The sequence below is a fragment of the Sminthopsis crassicaudata genome, chromosome 2 (genome assembly GCF_048593235.1).
Source record: "Sminthopsis crassicaudata isolate SCR6 chromosome 2, ASM4859323v1, whole genome shotgun sequence".
Lineage (NCBI taxonomy): Eukaryota > Metazoa > Chordata > Mammalia > Dasyuromorphia > Dasyuridae > Sminthopsis > Sminthopsis crassicaudata.
In genome coordinates, this window is record NC_133618.1 from 47,966,906 (window position 1) to 47,984,419 (window position 17,514).

General features: G+C 36.1%; 1 protein-coding gene across 1 annotated transcript in view; it reads left to right on the forward strand.

The window, feature by feature from the left end:
- Positions 1-17,514, forward strand: part of FANCA (FA complementation group A) — a 98,183-nt gene that overhangs the window by 76,011 nt on the left and 4,658 nt on the right. Inside the window, exons 30-36 of the mRNA XM_074284706.1 lie at positions 449-577; positions 9,022-9,106; positions 10,413-10,585; positions 11,666-11,771; positions 13,704-13,763; positions 14,481-14,585; positions 16,690-16,802. Of these exons, the coding sequence (XP_074140807.1) occupies positions 449-577; positions 9,022-9,106; positions 10,413-10,585; positions 11,666-11,771; positions 13,704-13,763; positions 14,481-14,585; positions 16,690-16,802 (771 nt within the window). The remainder of the gene's footprint in view (positions 1-448; positions 578-9,021; positions 9,107-10,412; positions 10,586-11,665; positions 11,772-13,703; positions 13,764-14,480; positions 14,586-16,689; positions 16,803-17,514) is intronic.

Below are 17,514 nucleotides of genomic sequence, written 5' to 3' on the forward strand. Positions count from 1 at the left end.
AAAGGCTGTGACAAAAATTCATTCACAGGTTTCTATTGTGGATACCCAAATTGTGGCAAATTCTTTTATTATTCTCTTAATTAAATTCTCTAATTCTAATTTGTTTTCATTAAAAACATTTTGATCCAATATTAAGAAGAGATATCTCTTCATCTCTTAAAAAAAATCAGAGGATAAAGACTTTCTAAAAAACTGTAATTTTCATTAGTCTAAGTACAGGATTATTCTGTGTTATGCTTCAATTCTCTCTAGGAGAGCCAGTGATAGAAATGGTTCAGAATGTATCTATGGATGAATAAATTCTTATTGTGTCTGTAAGAAATTTAACTATTGTGTATATCAGTGTCCCAACTAAAATAGTTTTCTTTTTCATACTTGCCAGGCTTATTGTCTGGCATATAACTTTAGGTTATGAAAAGAAACCACTTTTTGCATTTTGATGTTGCAGACAATATTTTCATCACTGGGCTTTGTATCAGCAGTACCTTCCAGAATCTTCTGTGGCTGGGGGCTGTGATGGAGATTTGGAAAAAGCATGTTCAATTCTTGTTGAGACAATGGTGGATTTCTGCCTGAGGTAATTTAATAATTTGGGAGGAAACACTTGTACTAGAGAAGGAGTTTTTAAGCTTTTTTTTTTTTTTTTTTTTTTTTTTTTGTCTCAGAACCTTTTGGTAAAACCTTTGAATCTCTTCTTAGAATGTTTTTAAATTCATAAAATAAAATACATAAAATTACAAAGTAAATTAATTACAGCTTTAGAATGTAATTTATTTTCCCCTCTGAGGTCACAACCCCCCAGAAATTTATCTATTAGCTTTCCCAGTTTAAGAACTATTGTACTAGAAGAATATTTTTATTTTGTTTTTAATTGTAATAGTGCTAGAACTGAAGTTAGATTATTTCTAGTTAAAGAAAACTGATAGATTCATAAACCAAAAAACATATGTTGATACACAATTAAATCAAGTCTGATTCAAGATTTACCTTACTATTTAATTTTTTGAATGTTATTTCTGAAGGTTAGTACTTTTTCTTTTTCTGTTCTATTTTAGTACTACTAGAATATATGAATGTGTCATGCATTTGCTGAAATGGCTTAGATAGTAATTTAAACTGCTGGCATTGTTAACTTTTCTATTCAATATTTTGATGGATCTCTGATCTCAATGATATGGATATCCCTATATCCTACTTTGGAAAGGATTAGGTCACATCATATTCCTATTATCTCACTTTGCATGATTTTTGTTTGTGGCCTTGGATAAATCATCCATGAGACACTTATGCTGAAGGCTTTCCTCTAGATTTCTTCACAAAGCTACCTATAAATTACACAAACTAGCTACCAGTTTTTGTTTTTTCTTCTCCTATCTAATTTTCCAGTTGGGAAATTAGGTTTAATCATTTTCAATTGTTTCCAACTTTAGGGTTTTCTTGGCAAAGATATTGAAGTGGTTTGCCATTTCCTTTTCCAGCTCATTTTATAGACGAAGAAACTGAAGCAAACAGAGTTAAGTGGCTTGCTCAGACTAAGTGTTTGAGACTGGATTTGAACTCAGGTTTTCCTGACTCCAGGCTCTGGTTTCTATTCACTGTACCTAGTTGAGTCTACTTCATTATCCATATACATGCTTTTTCCAAGCTATACTTACTGATGGATCAGTCCTATAAATTTTTGGTCCAATTACATTATAGACATGTCATGAACAACAGGCACTTGGTTTTTTCTATATAGTTTATTGATCAAGATTTTTGAGTGATTGTGAACTTCGTTTAAGAGGCCTTGTGATTTTTTTCAGTGCTGAGTGTGATAGCACAATGTCATCTGCAAACTGAAGCATCTATTAGGGACTCCTCTACCAGATGGATTCTGTGTTAGACATCCTTTGTGACAATGGTAGCTAATCTTTGGCAAGTGTAGGTCTTTCTATTTTATGCCTTGCATTGCTTCTCGGCCTTTTGACTAAGATCACACCTATTTTATGCCTTGCTCAGTACTTAAAATTACAAGGTTTTTGAACAAAATTCTTTTTGTTGTTCTATCTTTGCTTTCTTTGTAACACATACAGGTAGATATCCTGTTGGAGAAGAGTCTTTTAAATGCTCTTTTATCAAATCAAATGCTCTTAAATTAAATGCCAGTAAACACAGTGTCATCTTACATTCTTTGTACCTTTTATTCAGAGATGTGACCACAAAGATATGATCTGCATTAGAATATAGTTTATGAAAACCCAGTATCTTCCCATTTCATAACTTTTTTTCAGGATGATCTTGATTAATCTGTAAGATATTCTTATAAATATTTGTAGAGATGGGGAAATAAGCACATGGATTATTAATTTTTCTGGTAATTTTTTTCTTTCCTTTTTCTAATCAAATTAGCCAAAGGTTTATCTTATTTTCTTAGTTTTTTCATAAAACCAACTTTTAATTTTATTAATTAGTTCAGTAGTTTTCTTACTTTCAATTTTATTAATCTCTCCTATGATTTTCAGAATTTCTAATTAGGTGTTTTTTGTTTCTTTTGTAGCTTTTTGAATTTCATGCTTAATTCATTGATTTCCTCTTTCCCTATTTCATTCTTATAACTATTTAGAAATAAGAAATTTCCCCTAAAAACTGTTTTGGCTGCATCCTATAGGTTTTGCCTTTTTTTTTTTTTTTTTTTTTGGATGAGGCAAGTGGGTTAAGTGACTTGCCTAGGGTCACTTAGTTAATAAGTGTTATCTGAGACTGAATTTGAACTCAGGTCCTTCTGACTTCAGAGCCAGTGCTTTATCCACTATCTATTTTATCTAGCTGCTTCCAACCCATATGTCTTGGTATGCTATTTCATTGTTGTCATTCTCTTGGATAAAATTATTGTTTGTATGATTTCTTGCTTGACCCACTCATTCTTTAGAATTAGATTATTTTACTTTTCAATTGGTTTTTAGTCTCTCTTTCCCTGGCTCTTTATTGAATGTGAATTTTGTTGCAGTGTTATCTAAAAAGAAAACATTTACTATTCCTGCCATTTTGCATTTGATTATAAGATTTTTATGCCCTAATACATGGTCAGTTTTTGTATTGGTGCCATATACAGCTGATAAAAAGGTATATTTCTTTGTATTTCTGTTCACTAGATGTTATTGTGATATTTAAATTTTGTAAGATTTTATTAACCTTCCTAATTTTTTTTTTCTTGTTTATTTCCTGCTTAGAATTATCTAATTCCGAAAGGGGGAACTTGAGGTTCCCCAACAGTATAGTTTTGCTATCTCTTTCTTCCTCTGACTGGCTTAACTTCTTAAGAATCTGGATGCTGTACCACTTGGTACATATACATTTAGTATCAATATTACTTCATTAACTGTAATACCCTTTAACAAGATGTAGTTTCCTTCCTTACTTCTTTTAATTATATCTACTTTTGCTTTTGCTTTATCTGAACTCAGAATTGCTACCCCTGCTTTTTTTGCTTGCTTCAGCAGAAACATAATAAATTCCGCTTCAGCATTTTACCCTTATTTTGTATGTATCTGTCTGTTTTAGATGTGTTTCTTGTAAACAACATATTGTAGGATTCTAGTTTTTAATTTACTCAGCTATCTGCTTCCATTTTATGGGAGAGTTCATACCATTCACATTCACAGTTATGACTATCAGCTTTTTATCTCCCTTCATCCTATTTTCTCCCTTGTATATACTTTTGTTCTCCATTTTGTCAGTCCTTTCTTAATAGTGTTTTGTTTCTAACCCATTCTGCCCTAAACTTGCCCTCCTTTCTATTACCTCTTCTCTCTCCTCTTGCCCCTTTCTCCTATTTCTGCCCTCTCTTCTGTTTAACCCCTCCCTTTTCTTTCCCCTTTCTCCTCCTAATTCCTTATAGGATAAGACAAATTTCTATACCCAAAAAAGTAATTTATTCCCTCTTTGAGCCAAAACTGATGAGATTAAGCTTCAGACTTATGCTTATCCTTCTCTCTTCCTTCCCTCTATTGTAATATGTCATTTTTAGCCTCTTTTTAAGGCACATTTATCCCATTTTGCCTCCCCTTTCCTTTTCTCCCAGTACAATACATTTTCTACCCCTTAATGTCTTTGTCTTTGATATCATATTAGAGTTCATTGACCATCACACTTTCCATCCATGTGATACCTCTTATAACTGCCCTAATAAAAGATACAATTCTCAAGAGTTACAAGTATTATTTTACATCTAGGGATGTAAACAGTTTAACTTTAATATGTTATTTTTTTCTTTCTTGTTTACCTTTCTGTATTTCTCTTGAGTCCTGTGTTTGAAGAGCAGTTTTTCTTTTTACTTCTGGTCTTTTCAATAGAAGTGATTAAAAGTCCTTAACTTAATTGAAGCTCCAACTCCTCCCCTGAAAAATGATGCTCAGTCTCACAATGTAGTAATTCTTCTTGTAACTCCAGGTCCTTTGTCTTCTGAAATATGGCATTCTAAGCCCTCCAGTCCTTTATTGTTAGAACTTACTGCTAAGAACCTGGGTAATCCTGACTATGGCTCCTCAAGACTTGAATTTGTTTTTTCTTGAAGCTTACAGTTTTTTTCTTTGAGATTATAATTCTAGAGTTTTACAGCAATGTTTCTTGGGGTTCCTTGTGGGATCTCTATATGATGAAGGCTGAAATTAGAGTGATGACTATGTGAAGTGAGAAATAAGGAGGTATGACGGAAAAGACTTGGTAGCTCATTGAGTGGTGAGAGAGAATAAGGTGTTGGTGATGACCCTGAGATTTTAAAGATGGATTCAGACATCAAGCAAAATCACAGGGGAGCCCCTATAGAAATAGGGAAGTTGGAAAGAGGTTGAGTTCTTATTAAACACTAAGAAAATGTTCACTTATTTAAAGCCCACTTGGAAAAGCCTAAAAGTTAATATTGTGGACATCCTTGTTTAAAATGCAGTGCCTAGCATTTTCCCTGACTACTCCTTTATGCAGTTGATAGTATGTTCTTGATGGCTGTGCCTCAAGCTCAAATTGGAAGGTTTGATGAGTCTGATGATAGACTGCATTCCTGTCTTCTGAGAACCAACCTAAGCTCGTTTCAGAAATACTCTTCATGAGGTTGCCTTTAGAGTGATAAATTTTCCAGCCATAGATACTCAGGAAGTCTAAAACAGGTCTAACAAGGCTAAAAAAAAAAAAGGCTAAAACAAGTCTAAGTTTGGCATTATCATCTACTGTATTGACATAACCTAAGGACCCTGGGACTTTATAGTCTGACCCCCTGCTGTACCCTTAGAAGTTCCATTTTCCATTTGCTCTACAGCTGAATTTTTATTTTATATATTGTCTCCCCTAATTAAAGTTCTTTGAGAAGAGATATCTAATTTTCTCTTTTAAAAATCTATTTTCTCTTGCTCTTATCTCCCCCTACTGGAAAAATTCAAAAAAACAAACAAAAATCTATATTTAAAAAAAACAAACAAACCTCAAAATCAAGCAAAACAAATTTACATGTTAACCTTATCCAGAAATGTATGTCTTATACTATATATACCCCAAGTCCATTACTTCTAGATGGGCTTCATCATTTTTTCTGCCTCCCTAAAATAATCTTTTCATAATTCGATTGTGGAGGAACTGAATAAGTACATTAATTTAAATAGTATTGCCATTTTTATTATATTAACTTTACCCACGAATGACTAATATGTCTCCAGTTATTAAGTATATCTTTGTCTGAAAGAGTAGTTTGTGGTTTTATTCATTTAGTTCCTGAAAGTGTATAGAATTGATATGTAGACTTGTATACTTATTTGCCTTCTTCATTTATTTTAAATGGAATTTTGTTTGTAATATACAATATACTAATGATGTTTGTAGGTTTATTTTATATCCCAAAATTTTGCTGAAATTATTAGTTCATTTAATTTCTGGGGTTCTCTAAAACATTATGTCATTTTAAAGAAATGATTATTTTGTTTTCTCTTTGGCTTTGGCAGGCAGGAGGGTCATGCCTTATTATAGATTTGAGGAAAGGGGTGGGTAGATGAAGAATAATGTTAAGGGGTTTTGAGAAGAATCCTTAGGAAGCTTATCTAAGGCATAACACATGAAGCTATGCTAGATAATGAAATAAATAGGAGATGTGTGATCAGCATGAGTAGAGAATGCTTCTTGCAAGAAATGGGACTTGAGCTGGGCCTAGAAAAAGAGAGATTTGAATAAATAAGGAAGGGTGGACAAGTCCAAGAAGAGGGAACTACACTAGCAAAATAAAACTAAGTAGAACAAAAGTAAAACAGGAATAACCAACCAAGAGTTGTTATTCAAATGTTATTCATAAGGTTGGGCACCATTGGTCCCTTTTTGTTTTCTTCCTCTCTGAATCTGGAGTTTTCCCATTTTCCTCTTTGATACTTATCATAGGTGATACAATTACATATATGAAAAGCAACATGACAGAGTAGAAGGGGGATTAGATTTTAAGAATGAGAAGTCTACCCAAGTCTGAATCCTAGTCCTGCTTGTGAACATGAGTGTGTGTGCATATATGAGTAAGTGGTACATGTGTTACATTTAATGCTCATTGGTGTTAGGCACTTACCAAACGCTAACAAATCTCAGTTTGCTCATCTCTGAAATAGGGATTGGGAATCCTGAGAAGCCAACTAGTCCAACACCCTCATTTTTACCAATGAAGAAATTTGAATTAAAAAAAAAAAAAACTTTACAAGAATAAGATGGGAACAGAAAGATTGGTTATGTAGTATTTGTTCTGAAAAAGATCTGGGGGTTTCAGTGAACTGCAGGAGTCAGCAATGAGCTGTAGCAGCTATAAAAACTAATGGACTAAAGGGGATGGACCTTCTAGAAATAGGGAGGTGATGATTCCACTGTGCTCTTACTTCATTGGACTTCATCTGGGGGTTCTTCTCTGAGATGGATTTAGGGCCTTGACTCCTGCTCATATTAAGGGATAGTTGAGGGAACTGAGTCTAGAAAAGACTCAGGGGCACTTATCTGTTTTCTTGTCTTGTCGACAGGATTAGGCTTATTCAGTCTGACAGAACCAGAAGGCAGAACCAGGAACAGTGGTTCACGGTCCAAAGGTGTTTATCCTTTCAGATTTGATGTCAGGAAAAACTTTCTTACAATTGGAATATTTTCTTACAATTGGTTATTTGGGTCCCTTTCAACTCCCAGACTCTGTGATCCTATGAAATTGAGATCCTGAGGGGTTATAAACTTGCCCAAAAATCAAATAGGTAGGAAGTGGTACAGCAGAGATTTGACCTAGCTCTTCTATCTTCAGTCTATTTGTTTCCTGCTGTCCCACCCTATCTCCATGATATTTGTACTTCCTGTTTCAAGAATCTTGTAAGGAGCTTGATAACTTTAAGGCACTATATAAATAATTTCCTCTCTTGTTACAGTCATACACATTCCCTTTAAAAACTACCTGTCTCCATCTTTTTCCTACCCATCACAGGCAACACTTTAACTGATAGGGGCAAGGAAGATAGTAAGTTCTGCTACTTAGTCTGTCTCTCTTAGCCCTTCCATGATTGTGGTGAATGTCATATATAATATCTCTTCATTACTTCCAGAAGAAGCCAGTGAAGAAGATAGAACCTTTTCTCACTTGATGGGAAGACTACTAAATAAACTTGATAAATCTCCAGCCTGTTCTCATTTATTTTCAAAATATTAGCCTTGTCAACAAATCAGCAAATATTTATTAAGTCCTTAGCATGTGTCAGGCACTATGCCAAGCACTGGAGATTACAGAAAGAATAAAAATGGTCTCTTAAACTCATTTCTCATGATCTACTTCTTTACCCCGGGATCTTGGCCACACAGAAACAATTCTATCATTGTTCTTGCCTTCACTTATAAAAGGCCTTAAAAGTCAATTGGGGAAAAAAATCTGGAAACTGATAATATCACCAAATGAAATAGAAAAAAGGAAGAAGAGAAGAGGACCTAGTCCAGCCTTTGGGAACACCCACCTGGTAAGCAAGGCCTGGAGGAAGAGCCAGCAAAGGGGACTGAGGAAAAACCAGACAGGTGGGAGGAGAACCTGAAAGAACAGAGCCACAAAAACTCCAGAAAAGAAAGTATTAGGAGAAGAAGCTCTGACATCTCCACAAGCTGCAGAGAGAAAGAGCAAACCAGAGGCTACAGGTCACTCTGGAGAGAGCATTGGCAGGGGAATGGGGATGGAAGGAGAATGTCCTGGTGTTTTATCAGAATCTTGAAATAGTGGCGATGTGAATCAAGGTCCCTCAAGAGAAGAGGTTACTGAGTAGAGAGCTAGGGGCATCCAAGTCCCCACTATAAGCATTTCAAAGAAAGTGTCTTGTCTGTGTCAGGATAACTGCAGGATATGGTCACTCCTAAATTTTATGACATGCATAGAATCAAAAAGGACAAAAGCTGTTGTGCAGCATTAAGGTTCAGAATGTTGGGATAATTCATACCCAGAGAAATAATTGTGAAGACTGAATGTCAATTAAAGCATAATATTTTCACTTTTTTTCTCATTTTTTTCCACAACATGGGCACTTTTTTAAAAATGTTAGGGTGGTTTTAGGTTCCATTGGGTACATAGTTCTTTAGTGGGAAATATATCAAATAAGGCAATAGAGAAATACCATTCACTCATTGTTTTCCTTGTTTCCAAGGAAACTTCATCTTAAGGATCATATAGATGGATAAACAATATGCATTGGTTAGCTTTGCAAATTAATTGGGATCTAAAAATCATGTAAAGAAACAAGGTCTGGTCAGAAGCTAAGAGAAATGCAACCTAATAAGAGAAAAATATTAAAATGTGATTTGCTATCAATTTATGATAGTATGGAGCTTTCTTGTAATGCTGAACAAAATTGAGATGGGCCTGAAGGATGAGATGACCTTCCCCCCTTTAGTGGACAATATACTAGGTAGTCAGTATACTACTGTAGCAGATGCTAAGATACAAGAGCCAACATAGTGCATTGTAAGTTTCTTAATTGTGAAGCAATTAAAATTATTTTTATCTTCTAATTTTAGATCCAGTAGTTGTCCTCCCTTAGAAAATTCAGAATCATCCATTTGTGGCAACATACTTAATCGTGACATTCTCTCCAGATTACAGGTGTGTTTATTTAGATTTATGTATGTATATGTTTATCTAGTATGTAAAACATTTGTACATGTAAGGATATAGAATATTCAGAAGAGCAGTCTCAAGATGACATTTTCCTCCTACCTTCAATGCTAGTGATTAGTTGTCCATTACTGAGTTTTATTTATCTTAAAAATACCCAAATGTCCAAATCTATTTGCATGTTATCAAAGTACAATAGAAATAGACTGATTGATAGGACTGTTAACAAACTTTTAAGACTCAGGAATTCTGGAAAAAATAGCTTATAAAAATAACAGTAGATTTTAATACTAAAAAGTGAAGTTATTTTCATTTGGATATCCCCATTGAGAGAAAGATGGGATATTATCTTATCTTGCTGGAATAAGGCATCTAATCATTTTAAATCCTAAGATAAATTTTCTTTTTAAAGAGGGTATTGAACATTTTTAAAAACAAATAAAATAAAAAACCTTTGCAGTATTGCAGCTTTCTCCATTCTGTTCATTGAATGTTTAACATGAACGTTAAAGGAAGAATAGAGAAGAAAAAAGGAAAAATTTAGAGAATAGAGAAGAAAAAATTTATTTAAAAACTGTGACATTATAATTGACTTACAGATTAATTTTTTTTTCATATTTTTAATGATCCTTTATAAGTTCACTGTTGATCTGACTCCTCTTATTTGGTTTTAATTGTGTATAGTAGGGGTGTGATTTTAATGTCTTTCTTTAGAAAATTTATCAGATTACTCATGCATAATGATAATGTGCATTAGATTATTTACCTTTTCAGGGAGGAGGGGAGAAAGAATAGAATTTGGACCTTAAATTTTTTTTAAGGGACAAAATATTTTTTAAAAATCTACATGTAATTGGGGGGAAAGTATTAATTTTTTTAAAAAAGAAAAACAGTTTATATATACAAATGACTAAAATCCTTGATAACAATAACCTGGGAAGCTATATGAACATTTTAACAATAGTATTCAGAACAATTTTTAAACTTTCTGAGAATTGCTGTCAAAGCTAGTTTGCTAGAGATGCACAAATCATTCTGATTACTATATATTCATGCCTTATATATAATTCTTAGCAAATCCCATGCCTATCTACCCTAAATGCTTTAATTAAACAACTACCACAAAGGATTCCCTTGATTGGGATGTTACTAACAAATCCCAGAGCTAGTCAGAGAAGGCAACAATTTTTTCTTTTAAATGACTGATTTAGAAACAAAGTATTAAGGATAAATAAACATAGGCTTTATAAGGAGGAATGTTAGGTCACTTAATAGAGTTATTTTCCTCTCACAGGAAATGGTACTTGAACTGGAGCTGGAAAGATGGAGGGGCCCAAGCTTTGGCCCATCAGATGATGGTGGACATTTCACGTTCAGAATTTTTCAAAAAAGGTTACAGGCTATTGAAAATGATTCAACTGTTGGGAAGAGACTTTTGAAGCAGCAGGAGCTACTTGTGTACAAAAGGTAACATTCAGACATAAGGAGTTCCTTATTGAGCCATTAACTGATTTCTGAAAGAAAATTTTGGCAAGAATGTAAAGTAATAATTTATTGCAGATTCAGTTATACTGAGTCTTTCTTCAAGATTTATTGAAGTATATTTGACCACTTCCTTTAATGACAACCCTACTATTTGATGGTTTGAGCTCTTTTGAGTGTTGTTTTTTTTTCCAGGGACAAAAAAAAAAAAATTCTTTTTAAAAAGAATTCTGAATGTTCAGTTAGCAAATCTCATCTTTCTGGAATGTATATAATTGGGATTTTAAGAATTATAATCTATAAATCATCATCAACTAGAGAGTAATTTAAAACTATGTCCATTATAGTGGTGTTCAGCTTTTCATGACCCTCATATGGGGTGGTCTTGGCAAAGATACTGGAATGGCTTGCTATTTCCTTCTCTAGTTTAGACAGGCTTAGGGTAAGTGACATACCCAAGATCACACAGCCAGCAAGTATTTAAGGCTGGATTATAACTCAGGTCTTTCTGACTCCAGGCCTAATGTTCTATCCATTGAGCCATCTCACTGTCTCTTTTTTTAGAAATCAAACAAAATCCATATTCTGATATATTTCACATATCTGTGTGAAAGTTTTATAATTTGCAATCCAGGATGCCAGATTAGGAGAGAAAAAAATTGACTACTCCAAGTAAATTAGTATATGATATTGAGTTAGATATTTAATATATTTATGCCTTATAAAATCAAGATAATCAATACCTGCCTTTCAGAAATATGAAGACAAGGACAGAAGACATAGTACCATTTAGTGGACAGTCAGTAGATTTAGAGTAACTTTCAATTGTTAGGGTACTTAGTAGTTAAGTGACTTGCCCAAGACTACCCAATGTTGGGTGGCATAAGCAATTGAACATGCATTGTAAAGAGTCATTGGTCATGTAAATAATATAAATTATTGTTACAGCATTTCAGCACTAAACTTCATCTCAATATGAAGCACTAAAGATTTTTGGAAAAAAAACCACAAATATATTTAATTTGTAGCTCTACTATTGATCACCTTTTAAATCTTTCTTTCAAGTATTCTCATGGGTCTTCCTCCATCGGTTCTCATCAGTACCCACGTATCAGGATGGCAAAGGTCTTTGCATTGTGAAGATTTCTTTCACTTTGTTAATAATGAATTGGTATGTATGACACTCTTGAACAAATTCAGAATATAAAGTTTTACTGCTCAATGCAAACAGTGAGTGGTGGCTAAGATGCACAAACATTTAACTTCTTAGTGTTCTGAAATCTGACAACTTTTACTTAATATGACACCTCCAAATCGACTTGTTGGTGGCTGCTGGTTTTCCTCATTGTCAGATGAGTTTTTGATAACCTCATTGAGTTCCTTTAGTCTGAAATGGGCTTCTTTTAAAAGCCAGAGCTATTATGTTTGAAATACTTTGGACACATAAGTTTGATCAGCAAGAGTTCTCACTGATTGGCCAAGGGCAGGCAATTCATTTCTGACAATAGATCACTTCTCTTATTTGAGCTTAGATTACTTCTTTATGTGCTTATAAAGAAATGTATTGTTTGCCATTTGCCCCTGTTGGCTGAGCAAAGCCCCATATTTTATCAGCCTTTTCTTGCCAAAGATAATACTGACAACTTAGCACCTACTGCCTCAGCTTCCTGCTACCTGAAGGCCTCAAAGAGAATGACTCCTGAATGTGTTACCATCGTGATTTTGCACTACTTTTCTATGGATTTAGACTAAGGCTGTAACCCCAAGAAAGGAGGATAGCCTCTGATTTGCAATAATAATCAGGTGCCTTCTATCAGAACAAAAAGTGATGGTCATACTAGTGACCTTGAGAGATCTATATATAAATCTGTGAAATCTATAAGTTCTTTCCCAAGCTTTAAAGAATAACTTACTTATATGTTTAGTGACGTTATAGTATTTTTTAAGAACATCATAATGCAGCTTGATTATTTGAAGAATTGGACATTCATAGATTCTAAGACTCAATTGAACTCTATAGCCAGTTAACCTTAATAGCCTATTTCTTTACCATGTTATACATTTTAAATAAACTATATATTAAGTAGATTTGTTTCTATCATATTATCATATGAGTACCTTCTTCCAAAGATTATAGCACTTGTTAACATTTTTTTTTTTTTGGCTGAGGCAATTGGGGTTGTGACTTGCCCAGGGTCGCACAGATAGGAAGTGTTAAGTGTCTGAGATCATATTTGAACTCAGGTCTTCCTGACTTCAGGGCTGGTGCTCTATCCACTGCACTACCTAGCTGCCGGAATAAATTATCTTGACCCTATAGAATGCAGCAACCGGCTTTATAATATAAAGGGATTTTTTTCTTCAGATTGTTCTAAATTTCCAACTTTTAAAAACATGACTAATAAGGTATTGTATTTGAATAGTATATATCTCAACAGGAAGTTTAGATATAGCTTTAAAAGAATTGCAAACAAATGTTTTTGCAAATAAGAGCCTTAGACTTTTTTTTAGTTATTATCTGGATTTCAAAGTCCAAAATAGAGAGCACTACTAAGAGGAAGAGATGACATAAGAAGGGGGGAGGGGGGGAAGAGGAAGGTTAGTCACAACCAAGCAGCCTGTTTGATTTGGAGTCTGTAGAGAGAATTCTTCCCCAAAGCTGGAACAACCTTACATACATAAAATATAAATATCTTGGGATCCAGACCTTTGTATTGATTATTGAGGTTGCTAGACCCACATTGTAGTGTCTGGGTGCTATTTCTGTAGATTTAACAGTAGTTAATGGGATAGATCAAGGACTTCAATAAAGGGATAAAGATAATAGTACATTGAGGAGAAAAGATGTCCATATTTATGCACCGCATCAATGTTTAAGCTTGAAAATCACTTATTTTTCAGATTTGTATTCTAGCCTTTAAGATTAGTGCTTAGATTAATAATCTTTACAAATTCTTTGTTTTCATGTGTGACAAATTTCAAGTATTTAAGAATTCAAAATTTTATATATTTTTTCCTGTCAGTATTTCCCTCTCCTAACTTCTTTTGTTTACCTTAGCTTGCTGGTGATTTATTGTTGACTTGGTTTTTTATTGTGTTGCAGAAAAATATCTCTCCTAGAGAATGTGCCCTAGCCCATGATATCATCATCCACTTCTTCAGGGTAATCTCTCTGTTTCCCAGAATTCTCCCTTTCAGCTCAGTTTTTATTAAGCACCTGCACTGTGCATTTTGTTGAGTTAGATGTTAAGAAGACAGACAAAAAGACAGCCTTCACTGACCAAGAGACTTACTGGGTGGCAGAAACAAACAGTGATTTAGAATAAGATGAAGGGTCTTATAGTGTGGCATGAGGGATTGAAGGAAAGATTATGTCTAGGTGGGAGGTCCAGGAGAACCAAGTGAAGGAAAGGAGGATTTGGGGGAGGCCAAAGTGGATGGGAATTCTGCACTAGAACTCCACAAGGTTATTCAGTATCAGCCACTGTGCTGAGGAGTGAGGACACCGATAGAAACCAAAGCACAGATTATTTCCTCAAGGGCTTTACAGGGAGGCAGCTGACCAATGCACAGCCATGGGAACAGAGAGTGTGCGCTGGGGAGAAGGTGAGGTCAAGTTGTCCTTTTTCCCCCTTGGAAAGCAGGCAGAGAGATGCATCCATGTCTCTGCAAGGGTTTCCAGATCACATCGTCTTCATTAAGGGGGACAGTTTCAGCTACAGAGGAGACGGGAGAAGAAGGGAAAGGTCTGATTTTTTAAATAGACACTAAATTCTGATTAAGGGAAGAACAAGCTGTGTCTCTAGGTCGGCTTTATTCTTGATAGAAAAGAGAACTATAAAAAAGTCAGCAATATGTAAAAATAACATCTCCTTTTCAGGGTCTTCTGAGTGCATGTCTGAATTGCAAAGATCCGTCCAAAGAGGTTAACTTGATCCTGACTGCTTGTCAAACCCACTGTCCAATAATCCTGTCCTCTGCAGTGGTAAGAGAATATTTTTTGAACTTCTTAATGCTAAAAAAGAAGCTCTTCTTGTCTTCTTAGCTCCCTTATACGTGTATGTGTATACACACACAAACACACACACATATACAAGAAAAATAGCCAACACCTGAAACCATAATTGAATTTGTTAACAGAGACTTTTTTCCTATGGGTCTAAGCCAAAAGTATATGTCCTATTCTTTTACAGTGTGAACAGTGTGAACTTGTGGATGAGTGAAAGTTACTGGGTTGGCAGGGCATCTTTAAATCTGCACTTATATTGAGGTGTCCCATTTCCCCAAGATTGTTTTGATCTCACTCACAGGGGCCTTTCCTCATAGCACAAAAGTTGGCAAAAAATACCAAACCATTCACCCCAGCTACGACAGGGCGCCTCAGCAGTGCAGTGTTTAAAGCACCGAGGCTGGAGTCAGGAAGATGTGAGTTCAAATCCTGCCTTAGACACGTCCTATCTGTATGACTCTGGGCAAGTCACTTCATTCTGTCTGCCTCAGTTTCCTCATCTGGCAAATGAGCTGGAGAAGGAAATGACCGACCACTCTATTATCTTTACCAAGAAAACCCTAAGTGGGGTCACTGAGAATCGGGCATAATTGAAATGACTAAACAACCAGCACCACATAATTAAGGAAACTGCTGAAGGTCTCTGCCCAGTTTCCACAAGCTTCTCCTAGCTAAGCTGCTCTCCCTTTGGGTTTTCCTTGGTCCTCAGTAAAGCTGTGCCCTGCACCTCGCTGTGCCCCACATGTGCACCTGCCCACCCCAACCAGCAACAGTAGCCACATGTTCTCTGAAACCTGTTAGCAGCAGCAGAAAAGAGAATCTGTCTCCTTCTATATCCTTGATTTCTTCTTTTCCTTGCCCCTCTATCCAGTCTTGTCATTTCTTCTAGGACAGTGAACTACAGGCCTCTAGGTGGTGTGACTTGCAAGTAGCAGAGCCAGGATTTGAACCCCAGATCTGGCTCCAGATTCCTTGTTCTGCTGCACCATTATGTACCCATCATGCCTCTCATATCTTTCTTTTCATTTCCCTAGGCATCATTCTCAATAATAATAGTTCCTCTTTGTGTCATTTACTATGTTCTGGGCTCTGTGCTAAAAACTTTCAGTTATTATCAAATTGATCCTCACAGTAACCCATTTTACAGATGAGGCAACTAAGACAGAGAATAAGTGACTTAACCAGCCTCCCATAGCTAGTAAGAGTTTGAGGTCACTTAGGACTCTTCCTCTAGACCAGGCGCTTTGTGTACTGTGGTATCCCTTTGTCTCTGAAGGGGTAGTGTAGTTTCTTTTATACATAATGCCTCACACTCTTGCTTTAGAGATCAAGAGAAACACTTTTTAAAAAACACTTGGTACCTATTAAGCTTGAGTGAGCCAAATGAGCTCATAACTGTAAAACAAGTAGCCAGAAAAAGACTAAAACTGACATGGAAGAGGTTCCAAGAGGCTGACCTGGAAGGCCTCTCTCCTTGGGCCTCCTCCCCTTCCATTTCACATATAACACCTGCTCAGAAACTTGGTTTGGCTTCTTGGCTTGACATTCAAGGCTCTCCATCCTCTGCCTTCCACTACCCCCCACTATTTCTTTGAGCAAACTACCCCAAACAAACCAGTCTAACTATTGTCTGCCCCCTTCTTTCCGGCATGTCTTTGGCCCACCTTTGTTCAATTCCTTCATTGAGCAGTAGCCTCTCCTGCCTCTGTGCTCATCTATATCCTACCCTTTTTCAAGGCCTAACTCCAAGTCCTCCCTTCAGGAAGGCCATTTCTGCTTGTACCATATTTTATCAATTATTCCCTCCTCTGAACTCCTGGAACACTAGTCTCTATCATGCATTTGACATTTATTGTATTTTTATTCTGTCGTTTTCCTTGTTGTATCCAAAATCAAGCTCTTTGGGCACTGTAGGTTCTAAAAAATTATGTCTGTCACACTTGCAAGCAGATACCCACATTTCTCCGATAAGGAGGAGTTGGAGAGGGCTGATAGTGCACGACCTTCCTGGTTAATGGCCCCAGGCCGTTTGTATGCTTCCTATTCCAGCTCCCTGTGATTGTACTTTTTGTCCTTTTAGTTATGGTGGCCAAGACTAGAGCCAGTTCTTCAGTGTCAGTGGAAGCGACACTTCAAGACTGCGCTGCCCCAGGAGGTAGCACACATAGCCACATGCCAGCAGTTTGCCAGGAGGTAAGAACAAAGGAATAAAAGAAGAATAAATGAGAGGCGTCCTTATTAAAGCTGATGGTCTCCTTGGCTGTCATCTGCATTTATGGGAGGAAAAAAACAGACTTGTGGCAAAATAGCCCAAGGGAATTTGACTAATGCCAGTTTTGTAATTTGCTGACTGTTGTGAGGTTCTCTTGCTATGTGCTGGGCGGGTGCTTCCGCCAACTCTCTCTTTTTCTTATCTAAGTAATTCTTCCCAGATTGCTAGACCCAATTAGTTTCACTTGATGATAATCCTTGCTTTTAGAGTAGGAAAAGGCAAAGTTCTCTGACATATCTGACTTCACAGGAACAACAGAGGTGACCATCAGTGACACCTCCAGTGAGCCAAGTCAGCTCCTGAGTGTGACCAGTGTAAGTAACCTCAGAAAGGCTGATCAGCATGGAAACTCAAGAGGCCTCAGTCCACTAGGAAACCCCAGTGGTATAACTGGGCCCTGTCCCATTAAGGTTCTGCTACTCCCACAAAGGATAATTCCAGAACATGCCCAACATTAAAAGACATTGCACTCATGTACAGTCTACTTGGGCTGACCTTGCAGCTGGAATGGGTACCACTATGTGACAGAAAAGTTGGCTCCCTCACGGTCAAGCCACCAGGGCAGCTCCAGGCAAAATCATGAATCGGAGAGGTTCTAACACAACCCCAGTTTATTTTATAGCTGAGAAAATA